Here is a 14482-nt window from a genome sequence, read left to right as displayed (position 1 = left end):
ATAATCTAGATTTAAGTCTTTAATAGTCTCCATACAGATTCCTCTAGAAGGGATAGTTTATCTTTCCTCCTATGCATTCCTGGGTTCAGAGTGCAAGTCTCTGTGCAATGGCCAGGACTATGTCATTCTCGATCCTATATGCATGTCTGGAATTGTGCACACATACAAGAATGGTGTATTCACATCTGAGTTAGGAGCACAGGCCCTTCTCTCTGTAAAGCCATACATGAGTGTGGTCCTTAATAGACTTTCCATTGCCTTCAGATGAAAGTGCAGGAAGAGGCTATTTAACTTGCTTCTTTAGCCCTTGCCACTCCCCAAAGACTCCCTAAGCACAAAGCTGTACTGAGACCACCTGCATGGTGCTGACTGTTCTAGACCAGATCTTGGAAGCCAGGAAAACCTGTCTCAGTGGCTCCTCCTTCACCTCCACTCAGGAAATACTTCCCACTCCAAATACAAAGGACAGTGCCATTACTGTTGATAGTGAGGTGACTAATGCAGGCTGAGCTAAAAAAGAACGACGAGAATCCAGTGACCTCTTCCCTAAGAAACGTGTCCAACATTGCCAGAGGACTGAAAGGCAACTAAGCAGCATGAGCCTGGAGAGCATGAGCCTGGCTACAGCAAGCCATCCACACTATACCAAGGTCTGTGGGGGCAGGGGGCTAGAGAAAGATTAAAACCTGGCCTTCTACAACATTTCAAATTACAGGTTCAACAGCACATTTGTGTCTTGTTTTGGGCAATATAACTAAGTGACTGTTCAGACTGAGCTACAAAAAAGTCAAAGTATAAATAAAGCAAATCTACATACTATGAAAGACTTTCATTTCTTGGACCATCCCCCACCCAGTGTGGGGGTGCTTCTCCAAGAGCCCCACTAGGATCATCTAGCTCCTATTGCAGACAACCCACTCACTCTCCCCTGAGTCCCCCAGTTCCAGGCAGGTGCATTTTTAGGGTATCCCTCCTCTTCCTCCTCACTTTGGCTAATGCTGCCCCTGGGTATAAAGGGGCAAATCTCTTCCCTGTGCCTTCTATGGCTGATGGGGCTTTCTTTTTTTNAACATCTCTTTGATAATCAGGAATTTGTAAAGGAATCAATGGTAGATCTGTTGCCGATTATTTCCCAACAGCTAGTAATCAGTCATTATAAATGGTAGTAGGTGACAAACAATTGTTTCTTTGGGGACTCTTATGACTTAAAAATTATCCAACAGACTCAAGCAGTATGCGTCCTTAGGGGTTTGGAGTTCTTCAAAGGATTCAGAACCTACATCCCAAGTTCAGACTGGCAAGTTGTCTACTTCTTCCTGGTCATGTCATAAGCAGTTATAGACCAGGGAAAAAACTATATCCATAACCCTGAGAGGAATAAAACAGTTCTTAAGCCTCGACCCCTACATAACGTGGCTTGAGGGTCCAGCAACAGTCATGTATGCATTAGGCTGCCTAGCCAAACTGGAAGGAGACTGTAGGGCTGTGGTTAACTGCATGGAAGGAGACTGTAGGGCTGTGGTTAACTGTAGAAACGATGCTCTTCTTTCCTCTTCCTCCTCCTTCTAGTAACAACAGGCAAGGACCAACAATCAGATACCCACTAATCTCAACATCACAACATCACCCTCCCAATGCAGGAGAACTAGACAGATCATTAAAAAGAAGAAGAAGAAGAAGAAGAAGAAGAAAGAAAGAAAGCCAGCTGTAGGCTTTCCCCCACTTCCTCTATCAAGACCAGTATCTAAATCAACCAGTAACTCTACCTTCAAGGAGAAAGTGATTTCCCAGTAAGTTTCCAAAGGCAACAATAATACCTTCATTTAGTTTTTGTAATATTTAAAAAATAAACTTGAGGTTTAAAACTACTTAAAATGATGTCTAATAAGAGGAAGTAAATAGCGAGCAGATCTCCCTGAGGGAGAGGAAGGAAGGCTGGAGGACCAGTGATAGTGGAGACAGCAGCCACCTAGGCAGGCAAAGGTTGGACTGCTGCATCACTTGGAGGTCACATCTCCCTTACTGGGCCTGGCCCTATCTCCCAATCTGCAACATGGCACTAGCCCAAAATGCCTGCAGTAATAATGCTTCATGCAACAATAAGAATTAGAAAGAATAAGGAAGGAGCGTCTTTTGTTTCCTATCTAATATGGACACTCTGAAAGTCTTCAATAGGACCTGAGCAAAACCCATTCATTCTGGGAAAGCCTTACAGAGTTATCAACACCCATTTCTAAGAACATGGATAATGAGGCCTATGAGGGCAGAAGTGCCTCAGTGTCTGCAGAACACTCGCCACAGGTGGAAGATGCCCCACCCAGGGAGGATCATGCCCCTCTCAACCCATCTGCCAGGATAGCCCCTCTGTTCACTCCTCTCAAAGCATCATTAAAAATGAGGAGGAAGGATTTTAAGAAGTGGCAGGGGAGCTGAGTTTGTTTCTGTTCAGAAATTGAATACAAACACTAAATTTAAAACAGTTGTGTATGACGGGCTACTTAGTAATCACTACTGTTAAAACCTCAGGTTTCTGTCAGAGGGAAATGAGTTACAACAGTGTTTTCTCTAAGGGCTACTCACTTCTTTTTAAAGAGCTTGCGGAATGAGCTGCGGAAGCCCCCTTTCTGGTCTTGCCTAGGATTTTGGTCGCTGAAAGAGGTCTGTTCACTCTCTCTCTCTTCCTTTGGACAGAATCGAGTGGCGTCCTCTAGGTGCATCTCCTGAAAACACAAAAAAAGGAGTGTTTTTTTCCTCTTTTCTATAAAAATCTGCCCTGGCTGTGGGCTGGTCCTTCAGCTTTGCCACCTGCCTCCCCTACTCCCAAGACCACCTGTGGCAGGAGAGAGCTGGCCCCACAAGCTGCCCTCTGTCCTCCTTTGCTTTCTATTGCTGTGATAAATAAAGGATGTGGCCCTAAAGCCACTTGGGAAAGATTCCAGGTCACAGTCAAGCACTGAGGGAAGGCAGGGCTGGAACTCAGGGCAGAACCATGGAGAAATGCTACTCACTGGCCTGCTCTTCTAGGTTTGCCCAGATTGACTTAGATCACCTGCTGGGACAGCACCCCTCTGCTCCCACACACACACACACACACACACCCTGGGTCCTGGGACTGGGTCCTCCTCTATCCATTAGTAATCAGGAAAATGCCCCTCCAGGCCTGGCTACAGCCACCAAATGGAGGCATGTTCTCAGTTTAAGTTTTTCTTCCCAGATAACTCTAGTTCCTATTAAGCTGATAAAGGATTAACCAGTACATTTTCTGACCTCAACATGCTTGCCATGGCACACAGAATAACAATGAATGTCCTTTTCCTTTTCCTTTTCCTTTTCCTTTTCCTTTCCTTTCCTTTTCTTCCTTCCTCTTTAAATGCGTATGGGTATTTCACCTGTTTCTATGTCTATGTACCACTGGATCTCCCAGAAATGGAGTGAGCCACCAGGTACATACTAAGAATTGATCCTGGGTCCTTTGGAAGAGCAGCTAGTGCTCTTAACCACTGAGCCACCTCTATAGCTCCCATAAATATAGAAAATGAACTTTGCTCTGATATCAACTGTGTCTTGCTGAATAAGCCAACCCTTGACCCCTGGCATTGGTGGATATGTTCCTCTTCCTACAAAATAAGAAAACTTAATATGAAGGGGTTTTGTTACTGTTGTTGTTTCACTTTTGAGGGAAACAGAGATCAATTAGGATGTGCAACAATGTAACCATAATTTTAAAGTTGTATTCATAATTCTGTATTTTATGGGGTTAGAGGTCAGAATTGTTGAGAAATACCAACTCGTGTATCTAAATTATGAATTTGCTTTCAAGCTACTTATATAGTTCAATCCCTATTTAAAGTACAATTAAAAATAAAGATAACTTTTTGTACACTTGTTTATTTTCAAATGTGAGATGTATTATCATGTGCACATATACAAATGTGTTAGGTATGTACAAAAATTTATATCCTACATGAACAGAATATTTATGTTGAGGTGACTGTGATTCAAAACAATCTAAAAACCGCTGCTTAATTTTGAGTAGCCCAATATTATAATTTGTATATGCTCAGCCTAGGGAGTGGCACTGTTAGAAGGTGTGGACCTGTTGGAGTAGGTGTGTCACTGTGGGTGTGGGCTTTAAGATCCTCATCCTAGCTGCCTGGAAGCCAGTATTCTGCTAGCAGCCTTCAGATGAAGAGGTAGAACTCTCAGCTCCTCCTGCACCATGCCTGCCTGGATGTTGCCATACTCCCACCTTAATGACAATGGACTGATACTCTGAACCTGTAAGTCAGCTCTAATTAAATGTTGTCCTTATAAGAGTTGCCTTGGTCATGGTGTCTGTTCACAGCAGTAAAACCCTAACTAAGACAGAAGTTGGTACCAGGAATGGGGTATTGCTATGATAGGTCTGACCATGCTTTTGTTTGGAAGAATGTGAATTTGGGGATTTGGGATTCGGAAAGCACTGGAATGCTTTAAATGGGGCTTAATGAGCCATCCTGGTAGGAATATGGAAGACTTTGTTGCTGGGAGTGTTTGAACTGTGCAGACCTGGCCCAAGAGGTTTCAGAGAAGAATTTCAGAACATGATGTACAGACTATTTTTGTGGTATACAGTTGAAGAATGTGGCTGCTTTTTGTCCTTATCTGAAGAATCTACCTGACGCTAAGGTAAAGAGATTTATATTAATTACACTGACAAAGAAAATCTCAAAAAAGCCCAGCAGAGACTTTGTCATGAAGAGCATTTTGAACAAGCATAGCAAGCTTAGAAAATTATATAATATATAGCATTAAGGGGGCACCAAGAAGTGAAATGGAGCTGAATCCTGTCTGTGTTCAAGGATATTAAATTGAACTAAGGGAGTGCTGACCTGGGCAAGATCCCGCCCAGCTAAATTTAGGTCCGGGCATGGTAGTACACGCCTTTAATCCCAGAAGGAAAAGACAAGCAGATCTCTGAGTTTAAGGCCAGCCTAGAACAGAGAAAGTTCTAGGTGAAGAAAAAATTAAATCCAGGCTTGGTAGACCACACCTTTAATCCCAGTGTTTAGGAGACATGCACATAAATCTCTGAGTTCAGAGTCCGCTACAGAGCAAGTTCCAGGACAGCCAAACTTAGGCAGCGAAGGAGTTAGAAACAGAAAGCCTGGTGATGATGTAATACAACACAGGGCCATGTTCCAGCTCCAGCAAGCAGCAGAACTTGGCAGCTTTGGCCACGTGGCTCTGGCTTTAGAGTCCAAAATAGAAGCGACTACTGGGACAATTGATGCTGGTTAGCTGGAGCTAAGAAATTAGTGTTGATTAAGAAGAGACCAGCATCACTGAGGTGAAATCTTGTGGGAAGTGTTTTCTGAGAGCACAAAGAAGCTGTGTTCCAGAGATAGCCAAGTTTGTACCTTATGCTACAGCTGTACTTGGTAATATGTAAGAGTTACCCGGGTGGTACTGGTTTTGAAGGCATGAAGGGGTCATGAAGAGAAGTTGAGGCTTGGCGCCATAGAGGCCATGGACAACCATTGGTGAAGGTGCAGCCTTGGTTTTAGTTGATGGCCCAGGACTGAAGGGGTCATGCAAAGGAGTTGAGTCTTTTGGCACCATGAAGACAGCCTATGAGAGGCTATTGGTAAAGCCTAGTTGCAGCAGAAGACCCCAGTGTATTGGAGATGCCAGTACCATAGGATGATCACCAAGAACAGCAGTGGCAGTGGAGTGGATCAACCTGAGCTTAGAGTGCTCCAGAGGGCAGAGCTGGAGAAGTGATACCATCCCTTAGGAGGAGCCCAGAAGATCATGTGAAACAAACAGCTCTAACATTGAAGTTGCCTTGGAGGCCCTAAGATGTTCAAGATGCCAGAGCCTATCTGCTGGGGAAAGCTGCTAACGGGGAGTGGAACCAGCCCAGGAGAAAGAAGTGTGCTGTAGTTAACAAAGACGAAAATGGAGTTGGAGATCTGAGACTGCCTTGAAATCACACATGGAGATGCAGAATTTGAAGTTTGCCCATATGGTTTCCTGTCTTGCTTTGGGGATTACAGTTAAGTTATTGGATGAATGTCAGAAGAGACTTTGGATTTTTAACATTGTTGAGACTGCTATAGTCTATGGGGACTTTGGAAGTTGAACTAAATGTATTTTGCATTGTGCAAGTTTTAGGTATGGCCCCCATGGACTCATACATTTGAACAAGCCTATGGGGGCCAGGGAGTGGAATGTGATGGTTTGTATATGCTCAGCCCAGGGAGTGGCACTATTAGAAGGTGTGGACCTGTTGGAGTAGGTGTGTCACTGTGGGTGTGGTATAAGACCCTCGTCCTAGCTGCCTGGAAGCCAGTGTTCTGCTAGCAGCCTTCAGATGAAGATGTACTGCACCATGCCTGCCTGGATGCTGTCATGTTCCTGCCTTGATGGTAATGGACTGAACCTCTGAACCTGTAAGCCAGCCCCAATTAAATGTTGTCCTTATAAGAGTTGCCTTGGTCATGGTGTCTGTTCACAGCAGTAAAACCCTACTAAGACAGCCTAAGTCAAGACAGAAAACACATCACCAGTGCCCTGCCAGTCCAGCTGGGTGGCTGAGTGCTTGTGAGGAGCAAAGCATGGGTTTTCCTAGAAAGGTTTTCTAGGAAACATCTAGATCTGACTTTGAGACTTTTACCTGGGGTTGTAGCAGCCAACCTAAAAAGTCTCTGAGATGCCACTAAGATTCCTAACTAAACCATGGAGACCAGCGCCCTAGTGGTTTAGTGTAGTGTTTCTCCAAGCACACTCCTGGCACCCTAGGACCCTCTACACTTGCTTTTACCTATGGATTCTTAAGCCCCATTCTCGAGTCTCTAGAGCAGGCGTCTCTGGTGTATACATAATTGTTATGCATACTTAGATACGAAAGCCAGGAGCTTCAGACTGGCTTCTGCCCGATCCACTTCCTGTCTCTATCAAATGCCTATGGCTCCTAAACAGTCGTTTCTGATTCAGTGGTACAGATTCTGGGTTTATAAAATTATAAAATATTAGATTCATGCATCCACTACTGCCTCCAGGACCACATTATGGGAGGTCTCTAAAGGAAGGAAGGCAAAGCCATTCTGCTGGCCAGAACACCTGCTGGACACAGGACATCCCAGACTCAGAATTTGGGAGAGAGCTTCAGAGAATGCTTGGGCTTGATTTTGCCTCCTGTCAACTCTGGACCTCCATTAAAGTGATCTTTAACTCAACACCAAATCCTTCATTCAGGAAAACCATGAATGGTTTGAGGAAAATCTGTCTGTGAACTCTGGTCTTGGTATCGTTCATCAGAATAGCACTTCATACTTTACACACTATGCTCTCAGACTATCTTACTTGGCTGGATCTTCATAACCCTGTGAGGTAGATATGATCTACACTTTTTAAAAGTTATGATCACAAATTTATTATTTGGGATGAAGGGATGGGTTCACACATGCCAGGGCACATATAGAGATCAGAGGACAACTTGCAAGATTCAGTTCTCCTTCCACATGTACATTCTGGGTGGGGGTCAAATGGCATGTTCTCAAGCAGGGTGGCAAGTTACTTTATCTGTGAGCCATCACTAGCCCCAATGTTACTGGTTTTTGACCACATGTGTATGAGTTCAGGCTTTGAGGAAGTCAGAGACAATCTTTGAGGAGTTGGCTCTCTCCTGTCCTTTGTGGGATGTTTGGTACCACGCGCGTGTCTAATGCTGGGGGAGACCTAAAGACATGTCAGATCCCCTGCAACTGGAGTCATAGAAAGTTAGGAACTTCCACGTGGGTGCTAGGAATTGAACCTGGGTCCTCTGGAAGAGCAACGAGTGCTCTTCAACACTGAGCCATCTCCCTAGCCCCCTAAGTATCTTATCTGCCTAGATAAGAAAACTGCAAGCACAGAGATGCCACTCAAATTGTCTAAAAGCAGGAGCTGTTTGACAGCAGAGCCTGGGTAAGAAAGGAGAGTTCCTACTGCCCAATCAGATGTCCCCTTGCAGGAAAACATACTCTCTTCTCTCTTGACTCTCAATAAAGACACTAAAAACTGGCTTCATGAGGCTTTTCTGGCCACAGGTGGGGCGTGTAGAGTGGATTTGAAGGAGACGGATGGCTTTGCTCAGGATACAGCTTTACAGATTTATCGTCTGCAGCTGAAGCTCCAACCATATCCCCACCTTAAACACAGATGCACTCAAACATGCTTGTGTTACATACACATGCACAAACATGTATATCCACACTCAGGGCCTTCTCCCCTATACTCTGCATGATTCTTCCTTGGAGTCTCTTCTTGGTCTGACCTGTGTCTTCCCATGTTAGGGAGTGCTGGAATTTTGTTATTGATTAGAGGTATGTCCAGCAAATAGTCACAAATATATTTATTGTTTGCTTCTCAGATACAATATTTGTTATTTCTGTGTTTTTCTCCTGGCAATTTCAGGAGTTTCACAATTGTAAAAATTTCACATGAGCTAGGGCAAAAAAAAAAAAAAAAAAAAAAACTCACATATTTTATGAACATGTAAAATAAAAGCATTCTTTATAGCTGAGTACACTACTTGAAAGATTTTGGTGTATGCCTCTGCCTATCTCCGGTAAACAGGCATTTTTAATTCCCTTCTACTGCCCTCTTAATGAACTTTCAAGATTATCTAAGATGGATTTGTCTCAGAAATTTTGCCCGATAGAATTTTTACAGTTTGGAGATAAGAAACCAGAGTCCAAAAAAAAAAAACAAAAAACAAAAAACAAAAAAACCAAAAAACTCAATCCTGAACACTGTCAGCGGCTTCACTAGACCACAATACTGGGTGTTCGTTCCCTCTGCTGGTTTAACTCCTAGAATTCAGGTGGGCAGTAAACTCCAGGCTTGCCATGATCCACTGCACTCCCTTCTTTCCACCTTTCATTAGGCCAAAGAAAAAGCATTCCTAGTTGTTCTATGCCCAAGTGTCCTTTCTTTAAAGCTTTGCTACCTTGCTTTTCACCCTGCCCCCAATAGCTTCTACGCACTTTTTAAAATCTAATTCAGATATTCGGTGTACTTAGAGGGCATTCTGTAGCCTCATCAACCCAAAGGTACTGAGTTCAAATCCCAGCAACCACATGGTGGCTCACAACCACCCATAATGAGATCTGATACCCTCTTCTGGTGCGTTTGAAGACAGCTACAGTGAGCTATCCATCCTGCAAGCCCCCAGAACGTCGTAATTCTGTGTGCTAAGTCTTGTGGGACATTCTGCACTGTTGACTTCTGAAGCTCCGGCAATCAGCACAGAGGGCCTGGTACACAAACACTGTGTTCGCTGGAAATCAAATGGGTCTGTGACCGTCAATCTAACCCACTCTCTTGATGATGAGTGGCACGAAAGGGTGGTGGCATAGCTAAGTGCTATCTTGTCAATATGCTTAGTCACTTGTTTCTGTCACATTGAAAACTTGTGTGTCTGCCCATGAACCTGCCTCTTCGTGGTTAGCATTGGAACATACATTTAAATATCCCAAGGCTCGAAGACACCAAGGTCAGATATCAAAATGCTTCAACATTCGTTGAAGCTAAAGGCGTGTTTGAGTCAAGGCAGCCTTTTCTAAGAAAGCAAGGGAAAATGAATTCACTTTGCAACAAACTTCGAAGTCTATACTGGGACAGGGCAACCTGCGTCCTCCCTAGATACTGGGAGTGGCTGGCACACTGGTGCTCGCTCAGGTTTTGTACATTTAAGCCAGGAAGTGCACCGGGCAGGCCTGCAGCCCGTAGGAAGGAAAAATTCGTTCACTCCTTGATTCATACTCTTTGTGTGCGTCTGGGTCCCTGCTCGCCCTCTCTGCCTTCATGCTCTCGGCATGATAGCCACCCTGCCCACTCGCCTTCGAAGGCCACCAGGGCCACAGCCTGTAACCACGCGTGTGCTGGCTCCGCCTCTGCCCGCCCCCTCCCCGCCGAGGGAACCGGGGCTGGCCCTGAGATCTAGGCCCCGGGGCGCCGAGGCGGGCGTCGGCTGGGTTTTACTTTACCCTCCTTACTTCCAAATAGGTCTGTTTTTCGCTTTGGGACCTCTGTTGGGGGAAGAAGGTCCGCGGCGCCCCGCGGGAGGCGGCGGCGGCGGCGGCTGGGCCGTGCGGGGCGGGAGCGCGCTCGACCTTGAGCGGCGCGCGGCCGCCGCTGCTGCTGCGCGTGCTGTAGAGGCGCGGGGCCACGCCCTCGGCGGGCGGCGTGCGCGGGAACTCCTTGAGCGAGCGGCTCAGAGGCTTGGCCTTGCCGTGCGCCTGCGCCTGCGCCTGCGCGGCCTCCAGCTTGTAGGCGCCGCTGCTGCTCGCCGGCGACGTGGCGCTCTTGGGCAGCGGCTGCAGCGCGTGCTCCGGCCTCTCGGCCTCCATGGCGAAGCTGACGGGCCGCAGGAAGCAGATGTCCAGGCTGGACTCGGAGGAGGCAGGCGAGCAGTTGTCGAAGAGCGCCGGCGCCTGGAAGGGCTCCTCGTCGTAGGGCGCGGGCAGCGCGAAGATCTCGCCGCCGTACTCGAACTCCTCGTAGCCGGCGGGCACGAAGCCGCGCGCGTCGGGCAGGAGCTCGGGCGGACCGCGCAGCGAGCGCTCCACGTTGCCTAGCGGCTCGGCGGAGGACGGCTCGAAGTCCATCTCCGGGATGGCCTGCAGAGGCCCGGCGAGCGCCTTCACGTCCTGCTCGGCCGCGCAGAACTGAGCCGGCGCCAGCAGGCTCTCCGGCCGCTCGTGCTTTCTGCCCTCCAGCTCCCAGTCTCCAGGCTTCCCGGGCTGCATGCTCTCCATGAGGCTCTGCTGCTGCTGGCCTTTCTTTGCCGGGGCCATCAGATGTCTTTAAAGGGGAAAGGGCACAAGAGAGACTATCAAATAGTGCTGAGCTCTCGTCGAGCAGTCGGCCAAAGGCCGGCCGGCTTCTCTCTTCATCTCCCAGGCACCTTCGTGGGTCACCTAAAAAGCTCCACAAACTGACTAAGAGGGCTTTCTCAAGTGACTGGAGAGATGGCTCAGCGGTTAAGAGCACTGACTTGCTCTTCCAGAGGTCCTGAGTTCAAATCCCAGCAACCACATGGTGGCTCACAACCATCTGTAATGAGATCTGATGCCCTCTTTCCAGTGTACTTATAGATATCTAGATAGATAGATAGATAGATACATACATACATACATATTTAAAAAAAAAAAAAAAGCAGTGGCCTGGAAAGTCTCAGCTTCCAAGCTCAGTCACTGAGACATCACATGGCAGGCAGACAAAGGCTGTCACTATTGCTGGGGCCTGGTGGAAGCTCTGAACCTTCCTGCCACCAGGCACTGTCCCGAGGCATGTCTTTTCAATTTATCTCCCTGTCTTGCTGTGACAGAGTCATACAGAATACCAGAAAATGAACTTGCTACAACTCCTAGATCTTCACATGTAAACAATTGTGTTCCTGAATAAACTGTTGAACTCTGGATGATGATATAGTGGATAAACTCATGTGTAAAATTTATATTTCTATAATAAAGGTTTTTAAAGTTTGTGGCTGTAAAGCGTCTTGACCGTCATCTCAAACGACCCACAAAATAATGTGTTGCAAAACCTATCTGAATTTGCCCAGTTTTGTAGTTTTGTTGCCTGGGAGCACATAACAATTTTTACACAGTTTAAAAAGTGAAGGATACCCATCACTTAGGATTTTTGTTCTTGCTTCCCTACTAGATATCAATGAGCTACTGCACACTGACCAAAGTGGTTATTCTTATTTATATTTTAATTCCGCCAGAATTACATATGGATGCACATGTGAATACTAACAATATTTTAAGGCACTGTAAGACAGATCTTAGAATGGAACTTAGGACTTTAAGTTTACAGATGTGAAGAAAATAAAGTGACTTTACATCAGTACTCTTTATTCTGGAAGAGTGTAATAACAGCCAAAGTTTGGCCTGGGTATAATGTATATCTTTCCCCCACTATCTGTTGTACTTGAAGGAGAATAAACATTTCACACTAATTAAAGAGTTGAAGTAATACTCAAAGTGAATTTCTACTTTCCACCTCTTAGTACTTTTTTTAAAAAATTGAGACAAGGACTCTATTGTGTAGCTCTGGCTGCCTTGGGACTCACTCTGTAGTCCAGGCTGCCCTTGAACTCAGAGACCTGGCCTACCTCTGCCTCCCAAGTGTGGAGATTAAAGGGATGCGCCACTGCCCAGAAGCCACCTGTTAGCACTTTCTAAATCTGCCTCGTCTTTCTCTGGGATCCTCAAACGCCTTGATGATCAACTGCTTGGCTGTTAATATGGAAACAATGGGGTAAGGGAGAAGGTGGAGGTCTGCAGAGCACATTTCTAATCCAGGACCGCTTGCTCACCTATACAAATCAGCTACAAGGCCAATAATGTTAATGTTTCCATAGCAACAGATACTTACATGACAGCAGGGGCAGAACTGGAAGAGGAAGGATAGGGTTGGAGCATTTCTTCTGAGTGGACCCCACTGTCGTGGACAGCCTCCTGGCCTGCATTGGGGGAAGCATCTTGGCCAGCATTAGCACACTGGGAAGCCAGCCCTTTGTACAGCTTTGCCATAGATGACCTAAGAGAATCGAAATAGTCTCAGGTTGTACAGTGCAAGACTGGCTCTGTGAATACAGAGATTATGCAAGAAAAATAGATTTGTCTCTCAGATCAAGCTTTCTGTGAAAGGCTCGCTGTCCCCAGCCCTCTATAAGCCAGATTGCTTATATAATAGCTGGCAGTTGGCTGAAAAGAGATTAAGGATCCAGGGTGGGCCTGGGAGACACCGTCAGGAAAGCACTGGGTTAGGAGATAGCTGTCTTTCTAGTTGAAAACCTCTAGAGAAATGACAATAGTCTCCAGATAGGCTGGGATGTTTAAGGAAACCTAGGTCATTAGGAAGCTGTGCTGTAGATTGCTTCTATTCCCCAAGGTCCAGATGGCACCTACTCTCTTTTTCTACATTCTGTGAAATCTACTCAGGCGCATCCACCCCAACACTTTTATCCTTGCCACTCATTAACATCTAACTCACTCTCCACTGTCCAGCCCTACAGCTAAGTCCCATGTGACAGGTTTATGGCTATTTAGGTCATTGTATATTCACTGGGTAGAACAGTACCTAACAGTCAACAGGTGTTCAATAAATGTTTGTTACATTAATGCAGGAAACTATATTCAGACCATTACATTGCAATCTTGGACCTAGAGAGTTAAGGAAACAACTTATGAGGGGGCAATGGAGTCCAAGTGCTTTTCTTGTAAAGTTATTTCCACTGGGTGATAGGTGTGTCCCTCCTGTGGCCAGCCTTGCCTTCCCATCCCCACCCTTTCCTTCCAACTCCCTTCACTCCACTCCAGCACTCAACACAAGTGATGGCCTGTGCCCTCTTCTCAGGCACCTCTGTCAGGTATGGCACCGTCACAACCTTACTTTTTGAGCTTTTTCCGTTTCTGAATAAGCAAATCTTCATTGCATTGAAACAGCAGGGTATAATGAGAGATAAACACTCGGAGGCGCTGAACACACACAAGTAGGAGGTAATAGTCTGGGTGCTCCTGCTCTGTGAACTTCAGAACATTCTGGATGGAAGGGAGAAGGAAGCAGCGTTACACGATTAGACTGAAGTTGCTTTACCTCTTCTGAACCCCGCTCTGAGCTACTGTGAGTTCTGTAGCCCTTCCATCGAAACAACTAGCTCAAACACATGCTCCACCATCTAGCCAATCAGCTGGAAGCTCAGCCATCACATCAAAAGAAGTCATTCGGTCCTAGCTTACTTGAATGTGATGTAATGTAATTCCATTTTGAAAAGTTAGAAAGACCCAATAATTAGATGTATGATATAACAGACATATTCTAACAATTATTATCTATCTATAAGCAACACTTACAGGAGTCAGACCAATGGTAAGAATGACAGGCATGAGTAAGCCTGTGGGATGAGTAGGGGTAGATGGTGGCCTCTCCTATCATATCAGCTGATGCTATGGTTTAGATGTGGTTTATCTCCCAAAGGTTCTGAAGCTTAATCTACAGTGTAATGATTTTTTAAAGATATGGAACCTTTAAGAGGTGGGATCTAGTGAAATGGGATTGGGGGCTGACCATCCTCATGAAGGAATTAATACTGGTTTAATAGAGTGGGTTCTGATGAGGAAAAAAAAAATAGTCACAGGAAAGTAAGCCTGGGTACCGCCCCATTACTTCTTTTTCAGATGGTGTGACCAGTCACTATTATCTTTGCTACTACTGCATTTACCACGAGGAGGGTCACCAGGAACCAATGCTAGCACCATGCTTTGGGGCCTTCAAAACTGTGATCCAAAATAAACCTCCCTTAAAAAAAAAAAAAACCCAGCCTCAGGCATTTTGTTATAGTAGTACACAAGGGAATAAATGATCTTTTTTTTTTGTTTTGTTTTTGTTTTTGTTTTTGTTTTTTTGAGACAGGGTTTTTCTGTATAGCCCTGGCTGTCCTGGA

The 14482-nt window shown here is 45.7% G+C and overlaps 1 protein-coding gene across 7 annotated transcripts in view; it reads right to left on the bottom strand.

The window, feature by feature from the left end:
* The window catches only part of Arhgef33 (Rho guanine nucleotide exchange factor 33), a 78242-nt gene that overhangs the window by 6206 nt on the left and 57554 nt on the right, over positions 1 to 14482 (bottom strand). For 5 of the 7 annotated variants that reach the window (XM_029471634.1, XM_021185994.2, XM_029471635.1 and 2 more), the window contains 4 exons: positions 13432 to 13580; positions 12412 to 12576; positions 10014 to 10830; positions 2581 to 2720 (listed from right to left, as the gene is read on the bottom strand). In XM_029471634.1, the coding sequence (XP_029327494.1) occupies positions 2581 to 2720; positions 10014 to 10830; positions 12412 to 12576; positions 13432 to 13580 (1271 nt within the window). The remainder of the gene's footprint in view (positions 1 to 2580; positions 2721 to 10013; positions 10831 to 12411; positions 12577 to 13431; positions 13581 to 14482) is intronic. The other 2 variants (XM_021185996.1, XM_029471638.1) reach the window with 1 other exon arrangement.

Source organism: Mus caroli, chromosome 17 (genome assembly GCF_900094665.2).
Source record: "Mus caroli chromosome 17, CAROLI_EIJ_v1.1, whole genome shotgun sequence".
In the NCBI taxonomy this organism is placed as follows: Eukaryota; Metazoa; Chordata; class Mammalia; order Rodentia; family Muridae; genus Mus; species Mus caroli.
This window is presented reverse-complemented; position numbering and strand designations above follow the sequence as displayed.